This window comes from Geotrypetes seraphini, chromosome 1, assembly GCF_902459505.1.
Source record: "Geotrypetes seraphini chromosome 1, aGeoSer1.1, whole genome shotgun sequence".
NCBI classification, from domain to species: Eukaryota; Metazoa; Chordata; class Amphibia; order Gymnophiona; family Dermophiidae; genus Geotrypetes; species Geotrypetes seraphini.
Genome location: NC_047084.1, coordinates 408,095,136 through 408,114,128, shown reverse-complemented (window position 1 = coordinate 408,114,128; position 18,993 = coordinate 408,095,136). Strand labels below are relative to the sequence as shown.

General features: G+C 50.0%; 1 protein-coding gene across 2 annotated transcripts in view; it reads right to left on the bottom strand.

The window, feature by feature from the left end:
- Positions 1–11,219, bottom strand: part of NIPSNAP3A (nipsnap homolog 3A) — an 86,240-nt gene extending 75,021 nt beyond the window's left edge. The window contains exons 1-2 of one of the 2 annotated variants that reach the window (XM_033918371.1): positions 11,153–11,219; positions 10,775–10,863 (exon numbers count right to left, since the gene is read on the bottom strand). In XM_033918371.1, coding sequence (XP_033774262.1) covers positions 10,775–10,849 — 75 coding nt within the window. In that variant the 5' untranslated portion in view covers positions 10,850–10,863; positions 11,153–11,219. Of the gene's footprint in view, positions 1–10,774; positions 11,112–11,152 lie in introns of those variants that run through there. The other variant, XM_033918361.1, reaches the window with a different exon arrangement.
- Between the last annotated feature and the right edge of the window lie 7,774 nt (positions 11,220–18,993).

The following is an 18,993-nucleotide window of genomic DNA, read 5'->3' as shown; positions in this document are numbered from 1 at the left end:
CCAATATAAATGATAATTAACATTTTCTCGGCGTACAGTGTGATTTGTGTTTTTAAAAATTTTATTGTTAGTAGATCATTTTGACTTGGTTATTTTAAAAGTAGCTCACAAGCAAAGAAAGTGTGGGCACCCCTGACCTAGCATATGGAATCCAAAAGGGACATAACAGAAATGCAATTGGTGCCCATACAGCCTGCGCTAGCACTCCTGATCTAGTCAGGGAGTCATCAAACAGCAGGGGAAACCCCCAAGTTCCACAGTTTAAGTAGCCTGGCTGTGCAGGATCCACTTGTCAGCTGCAGATCGAAGTCTGCTCCTCTCACGCAGGCTAGGCAGTTACTGGAGCTGAACAGGAACACAAAATATCATGAAAAACTGCAAAAAATACTTGAAACCCCCAAAAGACCAAGCAGATCAAAGTTGATCCTGCAGGCTTATTGACTGACTGGGGACAGCAGGGAGAAGGAGGAGGTACTGAAAACTGATCAGTATCTCCTACAATGAACTCACAGGAGCAGATGCAAGACCCTTGGTTCAGCATACCATCCCTATTGCACTGGAAAGATATTTTATGGATATAATGAGCACTCACTCACTAGGGAGATACTGCTGTGATATTAGTGGATTATATGGATACTAGTTGTTTAGCCCGTTACATTAACGGGTGCTAGCAGCCCTTCTCCCTTATTTTTACCTCCTCCCTGTCCAGCAACACCTCTCCCCCTTTCCCTGCTCCCCCCATATAGCAGTAGCCCTTCTCCTTTTATCTCCCCCTGTCCAGCAGCACCCCTCCCATTCCCTCCTCCCCCTGTCCAGCAGTAGCTCTTCTCCTTTATGTCCTGCTCCCCCTCTGTCCAGCAGTAGCCCCAGGAAAAGAGTGAGGATCACAGGACCAAAGCTTTTACTGACATCCAAGTAGGGGAAATCCACTCTCCCCACCTCCTTGCTCCTGCTGCACTTCCTCCTTGGCTATACACACGCGCGCGCGCACACTTACATACAGCTCTCCGGCTCCTCGCGCCCCTCCTCCACATTCCACTTCTTCGGCGGGGGCCAACGTTTTCTTTATTTTGTTTTCTTTTCACGTGTTCCTCCTTCATGGAAAAACAGCACTACCGGCCAACTTAGTCCCTTGCCGCCCCCTTCCCGCGCCGCACAACCACCTTTCTTTCCCTCCCTCCATCAGGTGCAGTGAATCCACCAATGTTAAAAGGAGCCACGTCGAAATCGGAGGCCTGCCACTGCCGTAGCACTTTCCCCTCTGCCTTGGCAGAGAGGAACGTGTTACGGTGGCGGCAGGGCTCCAATTTCAAAGCAGCTCCTTTTAACATAGGCGGAGTTGAACTGACCTGATGGAGGAAGGGAAGGAACGGTGGGGCAAATTTCGGCAACAGCAGGAATTGTTTGGCGGGCCAAGCACCGTGAAACTTTGTTTCTTTAGGCAGCCCCGGGGGGGGGGGGAGGGGGTTGAATCGTCGATGTGCAGGCCGCTGAGACGGGAGTGAGCAGTTCGGCTTCCCCTATCTGGGGAAACCGGGGAAATCGCCGTGCCGAACTCAGCTGCGCGTCGGGAGTGAGTTTTTCGACTTCCCCTATCTGGGGAAACCGCCGTGCCGAACTGAGCTGCGCGTGGGGCCGTAGTAAGCGCGGGGCATGCTGCAGTCTTGGCGGCCACGGACATACGGATCATGGAAGCACGCTGATAAGACTGCGCATGCGCCGCCTACGGTTTTATTATATAGATAATGAGAACTATCATGCTACAGATAAACATCAATTAAAAACTGCCTTTTTTTTCTTTTCAACTTCTCAACAATGCAGGCTATTTGAAAATTGTCCCCATATAGATGGCCTTTCCCATTTACTGGTGTCAATCCTCATAGCAGACAAGCAATGCATTGCCTTGTCATAAACAGAAACAGATGGCAAAGGGATCAGTTTACTTCTTAGTCTGCAATGCCACACACCTGTTGATCTCTGCCTTTTCACCTTATCTTTTCAAGGACATGAAAGACATATGGCAGTAAAGAAAATTATATCTACCCTTTCCCAGAATTATACTGCTTTACTTGAGGCCATTGATGGAATTTAAGAGGACAGTGCCCCCCCCCCCCCCACTAAATATAATAGTGGAACTGGAAACCTATGGGCAGCACCCAGATCAGCTACAATGAGCTGGGAGGAGAGATGGGATGGGCTCTTTCTACTTAACTGAGGAGCCAATGCAGAAAACTGCGCAGTTAGGCTCACAGTTGCTATCACAGGAGTATGCATATGTTACAGGTACACACAATATAGACAGGAACTACCATATATTCTTGAATATAGGATGAGATTTGGGGGCCAAAAATGGGGGGTTTCGACTTGATGCAGGCCTTTGATAGACCGGGACTGGAGGGATCCCTCCCATCCCGGCCGAAACTAAATTTTTTTACCCCTCGCGTAACTTTTCTCACATCCCTGGCGATCCAGCGGTATATGGGCAGGAGCAAACTTTCTCCATTCCTGCCCTGCACCCCTCCTTCCAATCTTGTAGCACGCAGAAGCGAGCTTCTCGAGCTCCCGTCCAGCCCTGCGCCACTCCCTGAATGACTGCTGTCAGTTCTCATGAGTCCATTCAGCGAGCGGTGCAGGGCCGGGCGGTAGCTCGAGAAGTTTTCTCCTGTGTGTCTGTGTGCCGCTAGCCGCGAGCCCGGAAGGAGGGGCGCAGGGCAGGAGTGCAGAAAGTGTGCTTCTGCCCATACACTGCTGGACCGCCAGGGATGTGAGAAAAGATACACAGAAGGAAGTGGTAAAAAAATTGTTAGTATCAGCCGGGACAGGAGGGATCCCTCCTGTCCTAGCCTAGCATTAGACCACCAAAGGAGGAAGAGGATGCAGGGCAGGAAGGTGCGACATGGTGCAGAGCCTGGCAGGGAGGGGTGACAGGGTGCAGAGTCTGGCAAGTAGTGAGGGGGCTGGGTTCAGAGCCTGCTAGGGAAGGGGGCTGGGTTCAGAACTTTACAGGGAGGGGGGCTGGGTGCAGAGCCTAGAGGGGAGGGCGTGAGGTAGGGGACAGTGGTTACAGATCCTGGCAGGGCATGGCACTTGAATATTAAGCCCCCGTCTTATATTCAAGTCAACCATTTTTTCTCCTTTTGGGGGGAAAAATGGGGGTCTTGACTTTGAGTATATACCGTAAGTGCCAGTGGAGTCCAGAGTTCTGTTTAAGTTTTCTTGCATTTGTTACAAAGCAGTTTTCGGGATGCTACCAGATTACCTTGCCTCTCAGTTTTCTTTGAACTATTCTAATTAGAGTACACGTAGAATAAATCTATTTAATTACCCTTCTCTAAAGTCATGTCAATATAAGAAGTTTTTTGATAGAATTTTATCATTCCAGGCCGCTAAACTGAACATACCTGAGGCTACTTCTTATTTTGATTTTAGAAAATCACTAAAGACACGCCTGTTTGACATGTTTACATTTTAGTTGTGATACTGTTTTAACTTCTTCTTGCTTTTTAATTGATGTATTCTTTTATCGACTGTGTTATTATGTACTTTATATACATTGACTGTATATGGGAGCCCGAGACCACGTGTCGACGGGAGTAAAGTAACGCGGGGCTGGTAGAGCCCTCGTGTTGCCCGTCGGCTGGGGGTAGGCGGGTTAATGAAGTTAGGGGGAAGGGCAGAAGTAGACAGGCAGGGATTGGCTGAAGAGCCTGTCAGGGAAGATAGTTTTAAATTCATTGGTGGAGTGGCGCGGGACGAGTGGTTAAAGCCGGCACCCTGGAGGGCTCGACTCTTCCTGAGGTCCTCCAGGGCGGTTTTTTCCTCCTGCATGGTTTGTCCCGGGTTGCGTTCATTCTGGACTAGGCATGGCTGCTCGCCGGGAGTCGGAGGTCTCCCTGTTGGCGGGTTCCTCGTTAGTCGAGGACCCGTCCGAGCAGGTTGGTGGCAGTGGGGTAGGCCGGAGCGGCGGTCAAAAGCGGAGGCGTTGTCAGCCATCGCGATCGCCGGATTCGGTTTGGGATTGCGTGGGAGGACTTCCGTTGGGGCTGCGGGGCCATGTGCAGCGTCACAGTCTAAGAAGAGAAAACGGAAGTCGGGAGGGGCGTAAGATTCGGCGTCGCTCCTGTTTGGACATATTTCAGCTTATGGAGGGCAGAGTTCATAGAAGCGGCTGGAAAAAAATCAAAGCATGGGGCTAGCGAGTCTAAGCATTTGCCGGTCGCTCGGTCCATCCTTAATTGGATGCGTTCCTTTTTGCGGCTGGCTAGTGTTTAGGGGCGTGCGCATCCTGGGGACTATGGTCTGTTGTTGGCTTAAGCTGACTCTGTGCTGGATGCTTATCAGCGTTTTGGGGGTTGGTCGTGGCTTAACTACGACGAGGCTTTCAGAGACAAAATGGAGGAGAATAATCACATGTCGTGGGGCACTCAAGATGTTAACTTGTGGCTCACACTCATGTCTGCCAAGCCTTCGAGTGCACCTCTGGTAGGTGGCCGCGTCCCACAGGGGAGTGCGGAGGTGGTCGGCCCTTTAGGGCAGGGGTGGGGGCGGGGACAGGAGTTGGAGGGGGAACTGACCTTTGTTGGAAATTTAACAAATCCAGCTGCCCATTCACAGACTGTAGGTTCCGACACGTATGTTCGCACTGTGGACAGCCGCATTCCGCCCTCAAGTGCCCCATACGTCCGGCAGGAGGTCCGGCCGGTGCGAGCAAATGAAGGTTTGGCGGGGCGGTTGCCCACTCCTATCCGGGTGGGGGCCTTGCGGCCATGGTTGCGCCGTTATGGCAAGGTTCGTGCGGTGGGGATATTGGAGCGTGGTTTTTCTTTTGGTTTTGAGATACCTTTCCGGGGTGAGCTTTCAGTTACGCGGGTGCGCAATGCAGCTTCTGTTTCTCAATTGTCTGCGGTGGTTCGTGGTAAGTTGAGGGAGGAACTTAGCTTCGGTCGGATTGCAGGGCCTTTTCGTGAGCGCCCTTTCCCGGAGATGATGGTATCGCCAAAGGCGGTGATCCCTAAAAAAGAGCCGGGCAAGTTTCGATTGATCCACAACCTGTCGAGACTGGTAGGCGCCTCAGTGAATGATGGTATTCCACGTGACCTGTGTTCTGTGCGTTATTCGTCTGTGGATTGTGCCTTGCAGCTCATTCTGAGGGCTGGTAGGGGTGCTTTGTTGGCGAAGGTAGATATTGAATCTGCTTTTCGCTTGTTACCCATTCATCCGCGGTCTTATCCTCTTCTCGGTTTTCGTTTTGATGGCGCTTATTTCTATGACCGTTGTTTGCCTATGGGCTGTTCCATCTCTTGCGCCTATTTCGAACTCTTCAGTTCTTTTTTGCATTGGGTTGTGGTGCGGCAGGCGGGCTTGGATTCGGTGGTGCATTATTTGGACGATTTTCTGTTCATTGGTGCTGGGGGTTCTAGGGATTGTGCTCGGTTGAAGGAGGTTTTTGGTATCCCCTTGGCCCGGGAGAAGTTGGAAGGTCCGGTGTCCTCCCTGGTGTTTCTGGGTATTGAGTTGGATACGGAGGCATTGGTGACGCGCCTGCCGGCGGCCAAGGTTCAACAATTGCTTGGTTTTATTGAGCTCGTGTTGTCTTCGCAAAAGACTACATTGCAGGCGGTCCAGTTGCTGTTGGGTTCTCTTAATTTCGCGTGTAGGGTTTTGCCCATGGGTAGAGCTTTTTCCCGCCGCTTGGCTGCGGCCACAGCAGGGGTGCGAGACAAGAAGCATTTTTTGAGGCTCTCTGCAGGTGTGCGGGCGGACCTCCGTATGTGGGTATGTTTTTTGCGGGATTTTAACGGCACCTTGCCTATGCAGGCGCCGGCAGTGTCTAATGGAGATTTAGAATTGTACTCTGATGCTGCGGGTGGAGTTGGTTTTGGCCTGTATTGTAGGGGTGCTTGGTGTGCTGAACGGTGGCCTGCGGATTGGGTTGAGGAGGGTCTTACCAAAAATGTCACTCTTTTGGAGTTATTCCCCTTGGTAGTTGCCTGTGATTTGTGGCCTGACCTGTTGTGTGATCGCAAAGTTGTTTTCTGGTGTGATAACATGGGGGTGGTGGAAGTGGTTAACAGACAGGCTGCGCGCTGTTTAGCTGTTAATGGGCTGATGCGGGCGTTGGTGTTGCGCTGCTTACGGCTCAACTTGTTTATTAGTGCGCGTCATGTACCTGGGCTACAGAATGGAATTGCTGACGCTTTATCCCGTTTCAATTTTCAGCAGTTTCGTCGGCTGGCGCCAGAGGCAGCGGAGGAAGGTACTGCGATGCCGGAGCATTTGTGGCGCCTGGATGTGAAGGAGTTTGGTAGATGCTCCGCCTGTCAGTAGCTCCTGCCACATGGTCCTGGTATTCTGCTGGGTTTCGGGTAGTAGCGTTCTTTTTGTCTGGTAGAGGTTGGTCCCCGGGGGATGTGGCCGAGTCCTTCCTTGAGGACTTTGTGCTGGACGCTTTCAGAGCTGGGGTTTCGCGGGGGGTGTTGCGTGGACGTTTGGCAGGTTTTTCCTTTTTCTGCCAGGCTCTGGGTTGGGCGTGCCCTTCGTCCAGTTTCATGCTGCAGCGTTTGATTCGGGCCATGGGTAGAGCAGTGCCGGGGAGTGGGGACACTAGATTGCCGATTCGGCATGAGCTGCTGGTGCGGTTGCTTCAGATGTTGCCGGAGGTTGCTAGTTCCCCTTTCGAGGCCTGTTTGTTTCGGGTTGCCTATTCATTGGCCTTTTTTGGTGTGTTTCAAGTGGGCGAGTTGTTGGTCAGTACCACTGATGGGGCCAGGGGTAGGGGGTTATTAGTGCAGCATGTGAGTTTGGGCTCTCGGTCGGCCCATATTTATGTGGTTAGTTCTAAAACTGACCAAGAGGGTCGGGGTCAGTGGGTCTTGCTGCGGCGTTTTGAGGGGTGTGTCTCTTGTCCCGTTGAGTGGCTTGGAGCTTATTTGGTGGTGCGTAGTGGGGAGTCTCCGGTCCTGTTTATACATGCGTATGGGGCTCCTTTGTCTCGGTTCCAATTCCTGGCTGTTTTGCGGCGGGTCTTGGCGAGATGCCGAATGGAGCCTGGGCAGTTCGGGACGCACTCTTTCCGGATCGGGGCGGCGACAAGTGCTAGCGCAGCCGGCTTGCCGGAGACTGGCATTCAACGGCTCGGGCGCTGGGTTTCTGGAGCTTTTCGGGGTTATATTAGGCCTGGCGAAGTCTCGGGGGCGGAGGACGGGAATGGGGGCCAGTGAGCGGGGAGAATTTGGGTGATGCAGAGTGGGCGGGTGTGTGGTGATGTACTATGCTGAGCTTGTTGTTTTGCTTTTCAGATGCCAGATGAAGAGGTTATTCCGTTTGGATTGTGGGCCATTCGTTTGTTCATTGGGCCGATGAACGAGCAGCTATCCGCCCAGGGGGACGTCATCTTGGGCTGGGTCATCGCGGAGTCCGCGTGTCCTGGTGGGTTCAACGCGGCATGCGATGGCGTCATCTGTTGCCTTTTTTGGCGGATCAGCGAAGTTGTATGCGTCATCCGGACATCATCTTGTTGCATTTGGGGGGTAATGATTTCGATGACTTGTCTGGTCGACAGCTCATCAACATGATCAAGGATGACTTGCGGGTAGTGTTTCAGTGGTTCCCTAGGGCTAGGGTAGTTTGGTCGGACGTTATTCCCCGGCCTCGGTGTCTAGCATCTAGGCGTTGGACCAGGGGGCTGGGGAAGTTTAATCAGCAGGTTGGAAAATGGGTGGTGGAGCTTGGGGGTGGTCAGATCCTGCATGACTGGGTGGATGTCACTTGTGTGGGTCTGTATCATAGGGATAGAGTACACCTATCCGATATTGGTTGGGATCTCCTGTTGGACGATTTCTCCGTCGGTTGTGAGAGGGTTCTTGGGTTGGGCGCGTAGCCGCAGCTTGGTTTATTGGGGGGGAGCCCTGTAAGGTTACAGGCCTGTGGCGGATTCCCGAGCTACAGGGTCAGGAGGCTCATCAGGTGATGAGCGTTGGGACGGCAGGGAGCCGTGCCCGGTGGGTCAGGTGACCCGGGAAAAGGGGCATGAGGGTTATGCCACCCCTCTGACTCTTGCTGTGATGGCAGGGTTGAGGGAATAAATTAAGACACTCTGTAGCTCGGGAGGTTTAGTTTATACAATGTTCATTATGTTAATGAAGTTAAGATTGTTATGTGTTTGGTTAATAAACTGAGCTGCGGCTGATTGTACCAACAAAATGACTCATTAGTGTCTTTTTTGAGAATTAAGAAGGGGGTAAAGAAGTGGGCTGGTGGTTATGTAAATATATATATATATATATATGTAGGCAGACAGCAGGGTCTATCCAGATTCCGCTGTTAATGGGAGCCCGAGACCACGTGTTGACAGGCGTAAAGTAACGCGGGGCTGGTAGAGCCCTCGTGTTGCCCGTCGGCTGGGGGTAGGCGGGTTAGTGAAGTTAGGGGGAAGGGCAGAAGTAGACAGGCAGGGATTGGCTGAAGAGCCTGTCAAGGAAGATAGTTTTAAATTCATTGGTGGACTGGCGCGGGACGAGTGGTTAAAGCCTGCACCTTGGAGGACTCGACTCCTCCTGAGGTCCTCCAGGGTGGTTTTCCCGCCCTCCCATCCTCTGTTGGGGGTGGCTGTAGTAGTTTGGGGGGAGGCGGATTCCCGAGCTACACGGTCAGGAGGCTCATCAGATGATGAGCATTGGGACGGCAGGGAGCCGTGCCCGGTGGGTCAGGTGACCCGGGAAAAGAGGAATGAGGGTCATGCCACCCCTCTGACTCTTGCTGTGGTGGCAGGGTTGAGGGAATAAATTAAGACACTCTGTAGCTCGGGAGGTTTGGTTTATATAATGTTCATTATGTTAATGAAGTTAAGATTGTTATGTGTTTGGTTAATAAACTGAGCTGCGGCTGATTGTACTAACAAAATGACTCATTAGTGTCTTTTTTGAGAATTAAGAAGGGGGTAAAGAAGTGGGCTGGTGGTTATGTAAATATATATATATATATATATGTAGGCAGACAGCAGGGTCTATCCAGATCCCGCTGTTAGTATCTTTTCTGTTGTGAACCGCTTTGAACTTTTGGTATAGCGGTATACAAAAAAATAAATTATTATTATTATTAATGTGGTACGCAGAGCCACACACTATTAAAATGAAATTGTAACAAGGCTGTTAATTATTTTGCTGCAATGAACAGTGGCTTCTGTGAACACCACAAAACTTTTTTTGCAAGGTCCAGGGCAAAGTAGAATGGTTGATTGAGAGGATTTCATGCCTTTTGTGATTTAAATGTTTTGATCTTTTTCTGCAGCCAGAACAATTATGTACAACTTTAAAAGAAGTCTACATCTGCAGCTGCTGTTCAGTGCATAAACATCAGTCCCGCAAAAAGAAATTTTTGCAAGGCTAACATTTATATATAAAACAGGTGCAGATGTGTGCTGGAACTTTTGTTTTTTTTCAAACGTGCACAAGAAGCTGTGCTAGCTGCTGAAGCTGTGTGCATGTATCCAGCAGGTTTCCCCCTGTTAACCCACAAGATCTGCACACATTCAAGTTTGTATCTACAGTATTTAGTTTTCTATATGGCACAGTTTTAAGTTTGCAGAGCCATGCATGCCTGAAGTGGAGGTTAAGCTTGTATAAAGAATTAAAAGACTGCATTGCAAACCAGAGGGGGGCATGGCTTGATCTCAGCAGGGAGGAGGAAAGAAGCAGCAGTTTAAACAGCTGCAAACATGGTTTAGAGCAGTGGTCTCAAACCCTTTGCAGGGCCACATTTTGGATTTGTAGGTACTTGGAGGGCCTCAGAAAAAATAGTTAATGTCTTATTAAAGAAATGACAATTTTACATGAATTAAAACTCTTTATAGTTTATAAATCTTTCCTTTTGGCTAAGTCTTAACAATAATATTGTAATTTATCGCTAAAGAGACATATAATCAAGAAACTGTTTTATTTTACTTTGTGATTATAATAACATATGAGGAGCTCAAAATAGTACCTGTAGGGCCGCATGTGGCCCCCAGGCTGCGAGTTTGAGAACACTGGTTTAGAGAGAGAGAGGAATGGGGTGGACCACAGGCCAAAGCCCCACCAGTATTATCCCAAGTTTATTATGGGATTTACTATCTTGCTTATCAAAAGAATTTGGGGCAAGGCTAGCGATCAGTTTGTTTGACCTCTCCAAACTGTTCTGCTGCTCCTAGTAGGGGCACTTATGTGTGTGTGAAAGCGGGAGAGAGAACATTTCTACGTAGACATGTGGCACACAGATGTCTAGAGTCCAGACTCTGGACCTTCTCCACAAGTCAGGGCAGCACCAGTTCTTACAGCCAGGACCCTTGTACCGCTACCGAAGGCTGATGTAGCAAAAACAGCTGTGCCCAATGCCTTATTAACACTTGGGCCAGCATAAAATGACCCCATTTTTTCCAATGGCAGCTGCAGAGATGCCAAATAATTTCCACAGTGCCAGACTTCCAAATTTGACCCCATCCCTGCAAACCCTGTCCTCATCTGCACAAGCCTTGAACACTTATGATTTTAAAGTGTACAAGGCTTGCGCAGATGAGGGCGAAGTCCCATAATACATCAAGATAAGGTTCAGAAATCCAGGCCTGGCGTCAAATCTCCAAACTGGAACTGGGTAACTTAGCCGAGCTGTCCTAGCAACCTGGCTGCTTCTTAGGCCGCGTAGCATGCGAGTCGCCAAAAGTGCGCGCTGAAACTCCGAGTTCCATTTGAGAACCCGCCCAGGAGCCCTTGGAGAAACGCAAACAGTTCCACTGACTCACCTGAGTTCGCGCTGCAGCCGTGGCCGCAGCGCGCACAATTCCCTTCCCGTGCAGGAAATTCCTGACACACAGCATGACGAGAGCTTATTCTATAAGGAAGAAAGACAGAACTTAAAAAAAAAAAAAAAAATCCCCGAAACAAGCGCAAAAGGACCTAATATAAATAAGGATAAAACTGACAGCGATAAGTGGAGTGATAAAGTTATTTCACGAACTAAGCTCCGCCCCTATTTCGTTAAAAAAAGCACACAGTTACAAGTAGAAGGGTCAATACTTCCTGTGCGCCAAACCTCAATATCACAGATATTATTTACTAAGCGATGATCGTGAAAATTTGACTTATGTTTACAAATTTTGCTTTCTACGTTATCTCCTAACCTTAAAACAAGGAAACCATAATAGGAAAAAAGAAACACATCCGTGCTACCCAAAGCCTTTGGGGCGGGTCTGGGGAGCTGTAATCTACTAACCCGTGCGTGAGCACGATTATAATATACAGTGGAACCTTGGTTTGCGAGCATATTTCGTTCCAAAAGCATGCTCGTAAACCAAAGCGAGTTTCCCCATAGGAAGTAAGGGAAACTCGCTTGATTGGTTCCACATTCCAAAAACAGACACCCAAGAGGCCACCGGCACTGCTGTTCCACCCCACTCTCATCCCCAAAACACCCCCACACACACATACCCCTTGGGCCACTGGTGTGTTTCCACCCCACCCCCGAGAACCGGCATTGCCTGCCCACGAGCCCCCCACCCAAGAACCGGCATCGCCCACCCATTCCCAAACCCTTACTGCGATCTGGCACCGGCACACAGCACCAACCCACAGGTGCTGGTGTCGGAAGAGCCTGCCTTTTGCCGCTGATCTCTGCTGGGCTGGGCCTTGAGCATCTGCGCATGCTCAAGGCCTTCTGGCTCCCGCTTTCTCCGAGATAAGGGTTTGGGCAGGCGGGCAATGCCAGTTTTCACAGGTGGGTGGGGGGGCTCACAAATCGAGTCAATGCTCGGTTTGCGAGGCACGATTTGCAAGAGTATTTTGCTCGCCTTGCAAAACACTCGAAAACCGCGTTACTCGCAAACCAAGGTTTGACTGTATAAGTGGTAGTAGTTAGCACGTTGCTTTGTTGCTATTTTAAGTTTTGCAGAGTGCAGAGTTGGCTTTAGGTTGAGCTATACAGTGAAAAATTGAATCAGTTGGGAGAACACCTTACCAATAGTTTTTACCTGGCAGGTACAAGAGAAACAGCACTTTGAAAGAATAATAGACCAAAGTAATAAATCCTGAGGTGGAAATCCTTGTTTTAACTTTTACTGTTGATGGCTTCTTTTATGTTTATGGTTGGGATTTCTGGTGCTCAATACTTAAGGTGACCATATGTTCCGTTTTGAACGGGATCGTCCCTTTTTCAGATCCCCTGTCCTGTTGTCCCCATGTACAGTTTTGGGACGCCGAAATGTCCCGTTTTCAGAGACGGCGTCCTGAAGCTATGTGGGGGGGAAATGGGACAGGCGATTGTGGGAGAATGGACTCTCTCCCTGCTTCCCCACCCGCAGCAGCAACAACCACAAGAAAGGAAAGTCCGAGCACCAGCCTAGAAGCCTTCTCCCCGATGTCAATTCTGACGTCGGAGAGGAAGTTCCAGGCTAGCCACGCAATGCAGCGCGCTATTGCTCCCTTTCTTCTAGTTAATGTTATCTTTCCTGCAATGCATCTGGGCTGATCAACTTTCTCTGGGTCCGTCCCAGCCCACAAAGAATGAGACAAAAAAGCTTCAGTAACTGCGACCCGTAATTCAGCTAGTCCTGGTCCCCGCAACAGGTACACACAATTAGGGCCCTGAGCCAGCTCTGGGGGGCTCCTCAAGCTCCTGCCCCGCCCACCATTGCCGCTCAGTCCCTGCATGCTTCGAGCGCGCCCGCCCACCCTTCCTGGACACATTTCCTGCTTGCAGGAGGCCGGATACGAGCTCTCCATGCCCATGCAAGCAGACAGCGCCCATCCTTCACTGTGTCAAGGCCATGAACAGGCTGGGGATATGCATGGCAGCTGTGCTGCCCGCCAGAGGCAGCGATGAGAGGATGGGAGGAGGAACCCCTAAGCAGTTTTGCAATATCCTGGAAAGACTGCTCATCAGTTACACCGTGCAAGCCTTTGAGAGGTAAGGACGAGCCCCCTAGCGCTTCCTCTTGCTCTCCTCCCGGATCAGGCACAGCCCTTTTACGCCTTTCTCCCGGCTTATAGGCAGTCTCGTGGCTAGTACCTCTCTTTTCTCCTTCCTCAGTTGCATGCACAACCCTCCACTGTCTACACAAGCTGCTTATGCCGTAAGAAGAAGGAGCACAAGAGTATTGCGTGATCCATTCTTTATGCTTTGGTGACTTGAATTTTAAACAACGTCCTCCTGAAAGTAATAAAATAAAAATAGCCTGTCTTGGTCTAAGTTGGAGAAATGTTGCCATTGACTTCTCTTCTCCTGAAAAAAAATTTCCTGAGGAACATGGCCTTTCTAGGGGGCCCTTTTACCAAGCTGCTTAACATGGCGGTTAATACAAAAAAAAAAAACAAACCCAAAACAACCAGACAAAGATGGCCTTAGCATGTGGGAAAAACACACACATGGATGCACTAAGGCCATTTTTTGTTGCCCCTGACTAGTTACCATATGGCTCCAGAATAAGGATACCAGATTTCTTCATGAAAAAAACAACAAGGACATGTGGACCTTCCTCAGTCCGCCTCCAATTGCACCCCCACACAAGTCATGTGATGTCATCATGTCGTATTCACACCTCTTCAGAGGCCTTCCAAAACTAAGGTGACCAGATCCCCCGGCCCGTTGTCCCAACACACAGCTTCGGGATGCCGAAATGTCCCGTTTCCAGAGATGGCGTCCCGAAGCTGTGTGTGGGGACAATGAGACAGGCGATCGCAGGAGAATGGGCTCTCTCCCTGCTTCCACGCCCGCCGCAGCAACAACTGCAAGAAAGGAAGGTCCAGGCGACAGCCCAGAAGCCTTCTCCCCGATGTCACTTCTGACGTCGGAGAGGAAGTTTCGGGCCAGCCAATCACTGCCTGACTGGCCCGGAACTTCCTCTCCGACGTCAGAAGTGGGACAACGTCCGGCGCCTGGACCTTCCTTTCTTGTGGTTGTTGCGGTGGCGGGTGGGAAGCAGCAGCGGGCGGCGGACCGGGTGGGGGGCGCAGAAGAATCAGAGGTAGGCTAAGCTTCGGAGGGAGGGAGGCAGACAGACAGGCAGGCTGGCTGGCTTCGGTGCAGCAGGGATGGAAGGAAGTAGGCTGGCTGGCTGGCTTCAGGGGTGGGACAAAGGCTGGAAGGCAGTGAGAGTAACATAGGAAGGCAGGCGTTTCATCGCCGAAACACAGTGCTGTGTCGGGTCCACAGTTTGTGTGTCTCCTTTACGTTCAAATGATGTTTATTAGAGACAAGAAAGCAAATAAAATACAAACACTTCCAAAAAGTTTTTCAAATGAAACAACAATTCCCCCCTTACCCCTACCCCCAAACCCATCCCCCTCCCTCCCAACCAGGGTTATTCTCTAAGTAGCAGAACAGAAACAAGTAAATAAGAAACTAACATCAAGAATTCAAAGGAGTCATTGTGTTCCAAAATTGCTCCCATGCCATTTGAAAGAAACACCCTTGAGGGGAGGAGATCGCTACAATGTCTCTGTGTTCCCACATCAGAAAGGAAATCACTCTAGTCCTCCACAAGGAAAGATCTGGAGCTTCAGCATCCAACCACTCCAGGAGAATACACTTTAACGCAATCGCCAAGGTCCATTTAAGAAAGGTAGAAGCACCTCTCTGCCGAGGTTAATAACTAGAAAGAATAGCAAAAAGTAATAAAGGAGAACAACATATCTTTATCTTCTAAATACGTTCAATAAAGATGAAGATGCAGTCCCCAAAAGCCTCAACCAAAGGACAAGACCACAGCCTAAACTCGCTTCAGGAAAAGAACAGTGAGGGCACTGAGCCAAAAATGCTCTTCGAGGAGAAATATAGAGACGCAACACCAATTTATAGTGTTGTTCCCAAAATGTCATATTTCCTATAAACAGTTAATTTCATGAGAGCCATTGGGACCACATCTTCAGGTAATACAATTCGTAAATCTCGGGCTCAAACATCCCGAAGCTTATGATGATCAAACAAAGGGGATTCATCCATCAAGTGACGGTGATGAAACTTGAGTGGGACCAATTGTTGGGCACCAATCGTATAAGCTGTGGACAACAAATCATGCTGTCCCGCAGCTAGATCTTCCAATGGTAAAGATTGGAGATAATGTCTAATTTGAAAATACGCAAACCCATCAGTAGAAGGTAAGCCAAACTCATTTTGTAATTGGGTAAAAGATTTAATGGTCCCATCATCCAACACAAGATGAAACAAGTAATGAATCCCCCTCGCTTCCCAAGGAAGAAAAACCGCAGTATCCATACCAGGAAGAAAGGAAGGGTTAAAACGAACAGGTAAGAAAGGGGAAACCTGAGACAAGACTCCATGAAAATGGCATTCCCAATGCCAGACTTGCTTCAAAGCACCATATAAAACAGTACAAGGGAAATTCCCAAGATGTCCAGAGGAAATACCATGGAGATACTCGCTAAAGTGAAGAGTCTGAAAACAAGAAAGTTCCAAAGATGTGTTAGTAAAATAAGTGGAGCCACAAAACAGATCATTAATATGGCGCATACCACAACTAACAGTCAAAAGATGAAGATTAAATAAACCTAAGCCTCCCTTATACCACGGTAAAGCCACTCTCCGATACGAGAGATTGCCCGCTTACCAGACCAAAGAAAACGCTGCACCAAACGAGTGAGACGCAGCTCATCCCTGTAAGTCAATTAAAGGGGCAACACCTGAAAGCATAAAGCCAACGAGGCACCACCACCATCTAATATAATAAAATGATAGGCCACGCATGCGCACTAAAAAAAACGTGTTCCCTGATCCGTCACGAAAATACGAATGCGCATGCGCGCCCCTGGCGCGTCAGAGAGGACGGGGTATCGAAGCCGAGCGAGCTACGGAAGTGGTGGTGGTAGCCGGCCTCAGGAATTAATTTGATATTAAGATGTTGGGGTGCGGAGGCCTGAGAGCGACCGTGCGCGCACAGGGAGGAGATGGGGAGAGACGCGCTGGACTGGCAGGGGGTTGGAGAAGCGGCAGAGGGAGATACAAACTGAAGAAAAAGGAGGCGGGACTTGCGGCCTAAAGTACGGCACGCATACACGGCGGGGACAGGAGCACCACCCCGATCGGATCCTCCAGGCCGATGATGCACAGGGCTTAGACGGCTGACCGAAGCACTGGATCTGACGCTGCAAAAACGGCGGATCTCCCGCTACGCCAGTGGGACAGGACTGCAAGCGCCAGGAGAGAGGGGGGAGGCGGCGAGCGTCTACGCCGTGGGCCACAATCTCAGGGTTGCCATGGAAACAGAGGGGATCAATAAATAAACAGAGATTTAAAAAAACAAACAAACAACAGTGGACAAGGACAGAGACACACAGACACTCACAGAAGGACAGGGGGCTAAAGAGACAGATTGAAAAAATTACAAAACACAGAGGACAAGGAGAGAGAGACACACAGACACGCACAGAAGGACAGGGGGCTAAAGAGACAGATTGAAAAAAATAACAAAACACTAAGGACAGAGAGAGACACAGGAAACAAATGACAAACAACAGCCAAGGAAATAGATGGGAAAAAAAGGCACACATACAGTAGCCAATTAAAAAGACAGAGAGACAGTAAAAAAAACCCAACCATACAGTGGCCATGTCAACCGTGCCTCAGAGCGGCCTGCGAGGTTCGTTACAGCCGGTAGGCTGTTTTAAAGAAGAGGAGCCGCATGCTGGACAGGGGGAGCAGGTAAGGAATGCTGCTGGACAGGGGGAGCAGGGAAGAGGGTCAGGGGGAGAAAGTAAGGAGTGCTGCTGGCCAGGGGGAGCAGGGAAGAGGAACAGGGGAGCAGGTAAGAAGTGCTGCTGGACAGGGGGAGCAGGGAAGAGGGACAGAGGGAGCAGGTAAGGACTGCTGCTGGACAGGGGGAGGTAAAAGGAAGGGAGAAGGCCTACTGCTGGACAGGTGGAACAGGCAAGGGGTGATGGTTGACAGCCGAGGAAAGAGAGAGACAGAAAGCGGCCAAGGGGAAAGAGAGAAAGAAAGGAAGAAAGACACACACATACATCTATTCTAGCACCCGTTAATGTAACGGGCTTAAAGACTAGTATTATATAAACTAACACGATCCATAAGGGAAAGTGGATATCTCTGCCAAAGCCTCAATTAAATAGACAAGTCACGTAGTAAACATTAAGAATATATAAACGCGATAAATCCTTGGATAAAATAACATCAAGATATTTAAGTTGAGTATCAGCCCATTGTAAGGGAAAAACCCCAGGCCAGTCAGAACGAACTGCCAAGAAAGAAGGGAGCACCATGAATTTATCCAAATTAAGACACAAGCCAGAATAGAAACCAAACTCTGAAATCAAATCCAACGCTCTGTCTTAGGACCTCTTCTCTTCTCTCTATGCATCTCTTCCCTCAGTACTATGATCTCCTCCCATGGCTTCCAGTATCACCTATATGCTGATGATTCCCCAGATCTACCTCTCTACACCTGAGATTTCACATAAAATGCAAGAAAAAGTTTCAGCCTGTCTGGCTGATATTGCTGCCACCGCCACCACTACCACCATCACCACCTGAAACTAAACATGTCCAAAATTTAACTCCTCCTCTTTCCTTCTAAACCCTCTGCTCCTCTCCCTCCATTCTCCATCTCTGTAAATAATACTGTTATCATTCCTGTCTTCTCTGCTTGTAACCTTGGCATCATCTTTGATTCCGACCTCTCATTTTCTACCCACATCCAAGCCTGTTATTTCTATCTTTACAACATCACCAAAATTTGCCTATTTCTCTCTGAGCACACCACCCAGACCCTTGTCCACACATAAACCACAGTAATCTACTTCTAACAGGTCTTCCTTTGAACCGCTTCTCACCTGCATAGCACAGAATCCTGACAAGTGGCTTGACAGTATGTGACAGATGGGACCATTGTGTGTGGATAGCACTGTGGGAGCAGGCGTGTTGGAAATCATATATATTCTGATGCTTCTGAAGCCCACCAGGGAAGCTTGTAGTAGAGAGCTGCACGGGAACGGGGACTATGGAAATCCCGCGGGACCCACAGGGATCCCGCGGGTTCTCCCTTCGGGTCATGGGGATCCCATGGGGACCCCTTAGGGTCACGGGAATCCCGTGGGGACGCCCCTAGGGTCACGGGGATCCCGTGGGGACGCCTCCGAGGGTTGCGGGGTTCCTGCGGGGCTGGATGTACTCAGCCGCAAGGCTCATCTTCTCCCTATCTGCCCTGCCGCAGCACACAGCCGAACGGAGGTCTTCCCAATGTCAGCGCTGACGTCGGAGGGAGGGCTTAAGCAAAACCCTCCCTCCCTCCCTCTGATGTCTATGCTGACATCGGGAAGACTTACGGTCGGCTGTGTGCTTAGGCAGGGCAGGTAGGGAAAAGGCAGTGGCGTATCAAAGGGGGGGGGGGCGGGGAGGGCAGTCCTCCCCGGGTGCAGCACAGCCGGCCAGGTCCCCTTACATTTGTGGCGCTTCCCCCGACTGACCGACAACAGGCCCGGTCCGACAAACCTCCCTGCCCTGTAGTCGCGAATCTAAATTACCTTCTTACAGCAGCTGTAAGAAGGTAATTTAGATTCGCGGCTACAGGGCAGAGAAGTTTCTCGGACCGGACCTGTTCTGTTGTCGGGCAGGCGGGGAAGTGCCACGAAGGTAAGGGGGCAGGGAGAGAGAAAGGGAGGAAAGGTGGAGTGGAGAGGAAAAGACGCTTAAGGGAAAACTGAGGGGGGAGAAGGACGCTGAAAAGACATGGGGAAGACAGAGGGGGAGAAGGACGCTGAAAACACATGGGGAAGACAGAGGGGGGAGAAGGACGCTGAAAGCACATGGGGAAGACAGAGGGGGGAGAAGGACGCTGAAAGCACATGGGGAAGACAAAAGGGTGGAGAAGGACGCTGAAAGGAAATGCGGAAGACAGGGGGAGAAGGACGCTGAAAGGACATGGGGAAGACAGAGTGGGGGAGAAGGACGCTGACAGGACATGGGGAAGACAAAGGGGTGGAGAAGGACACTGAAAGG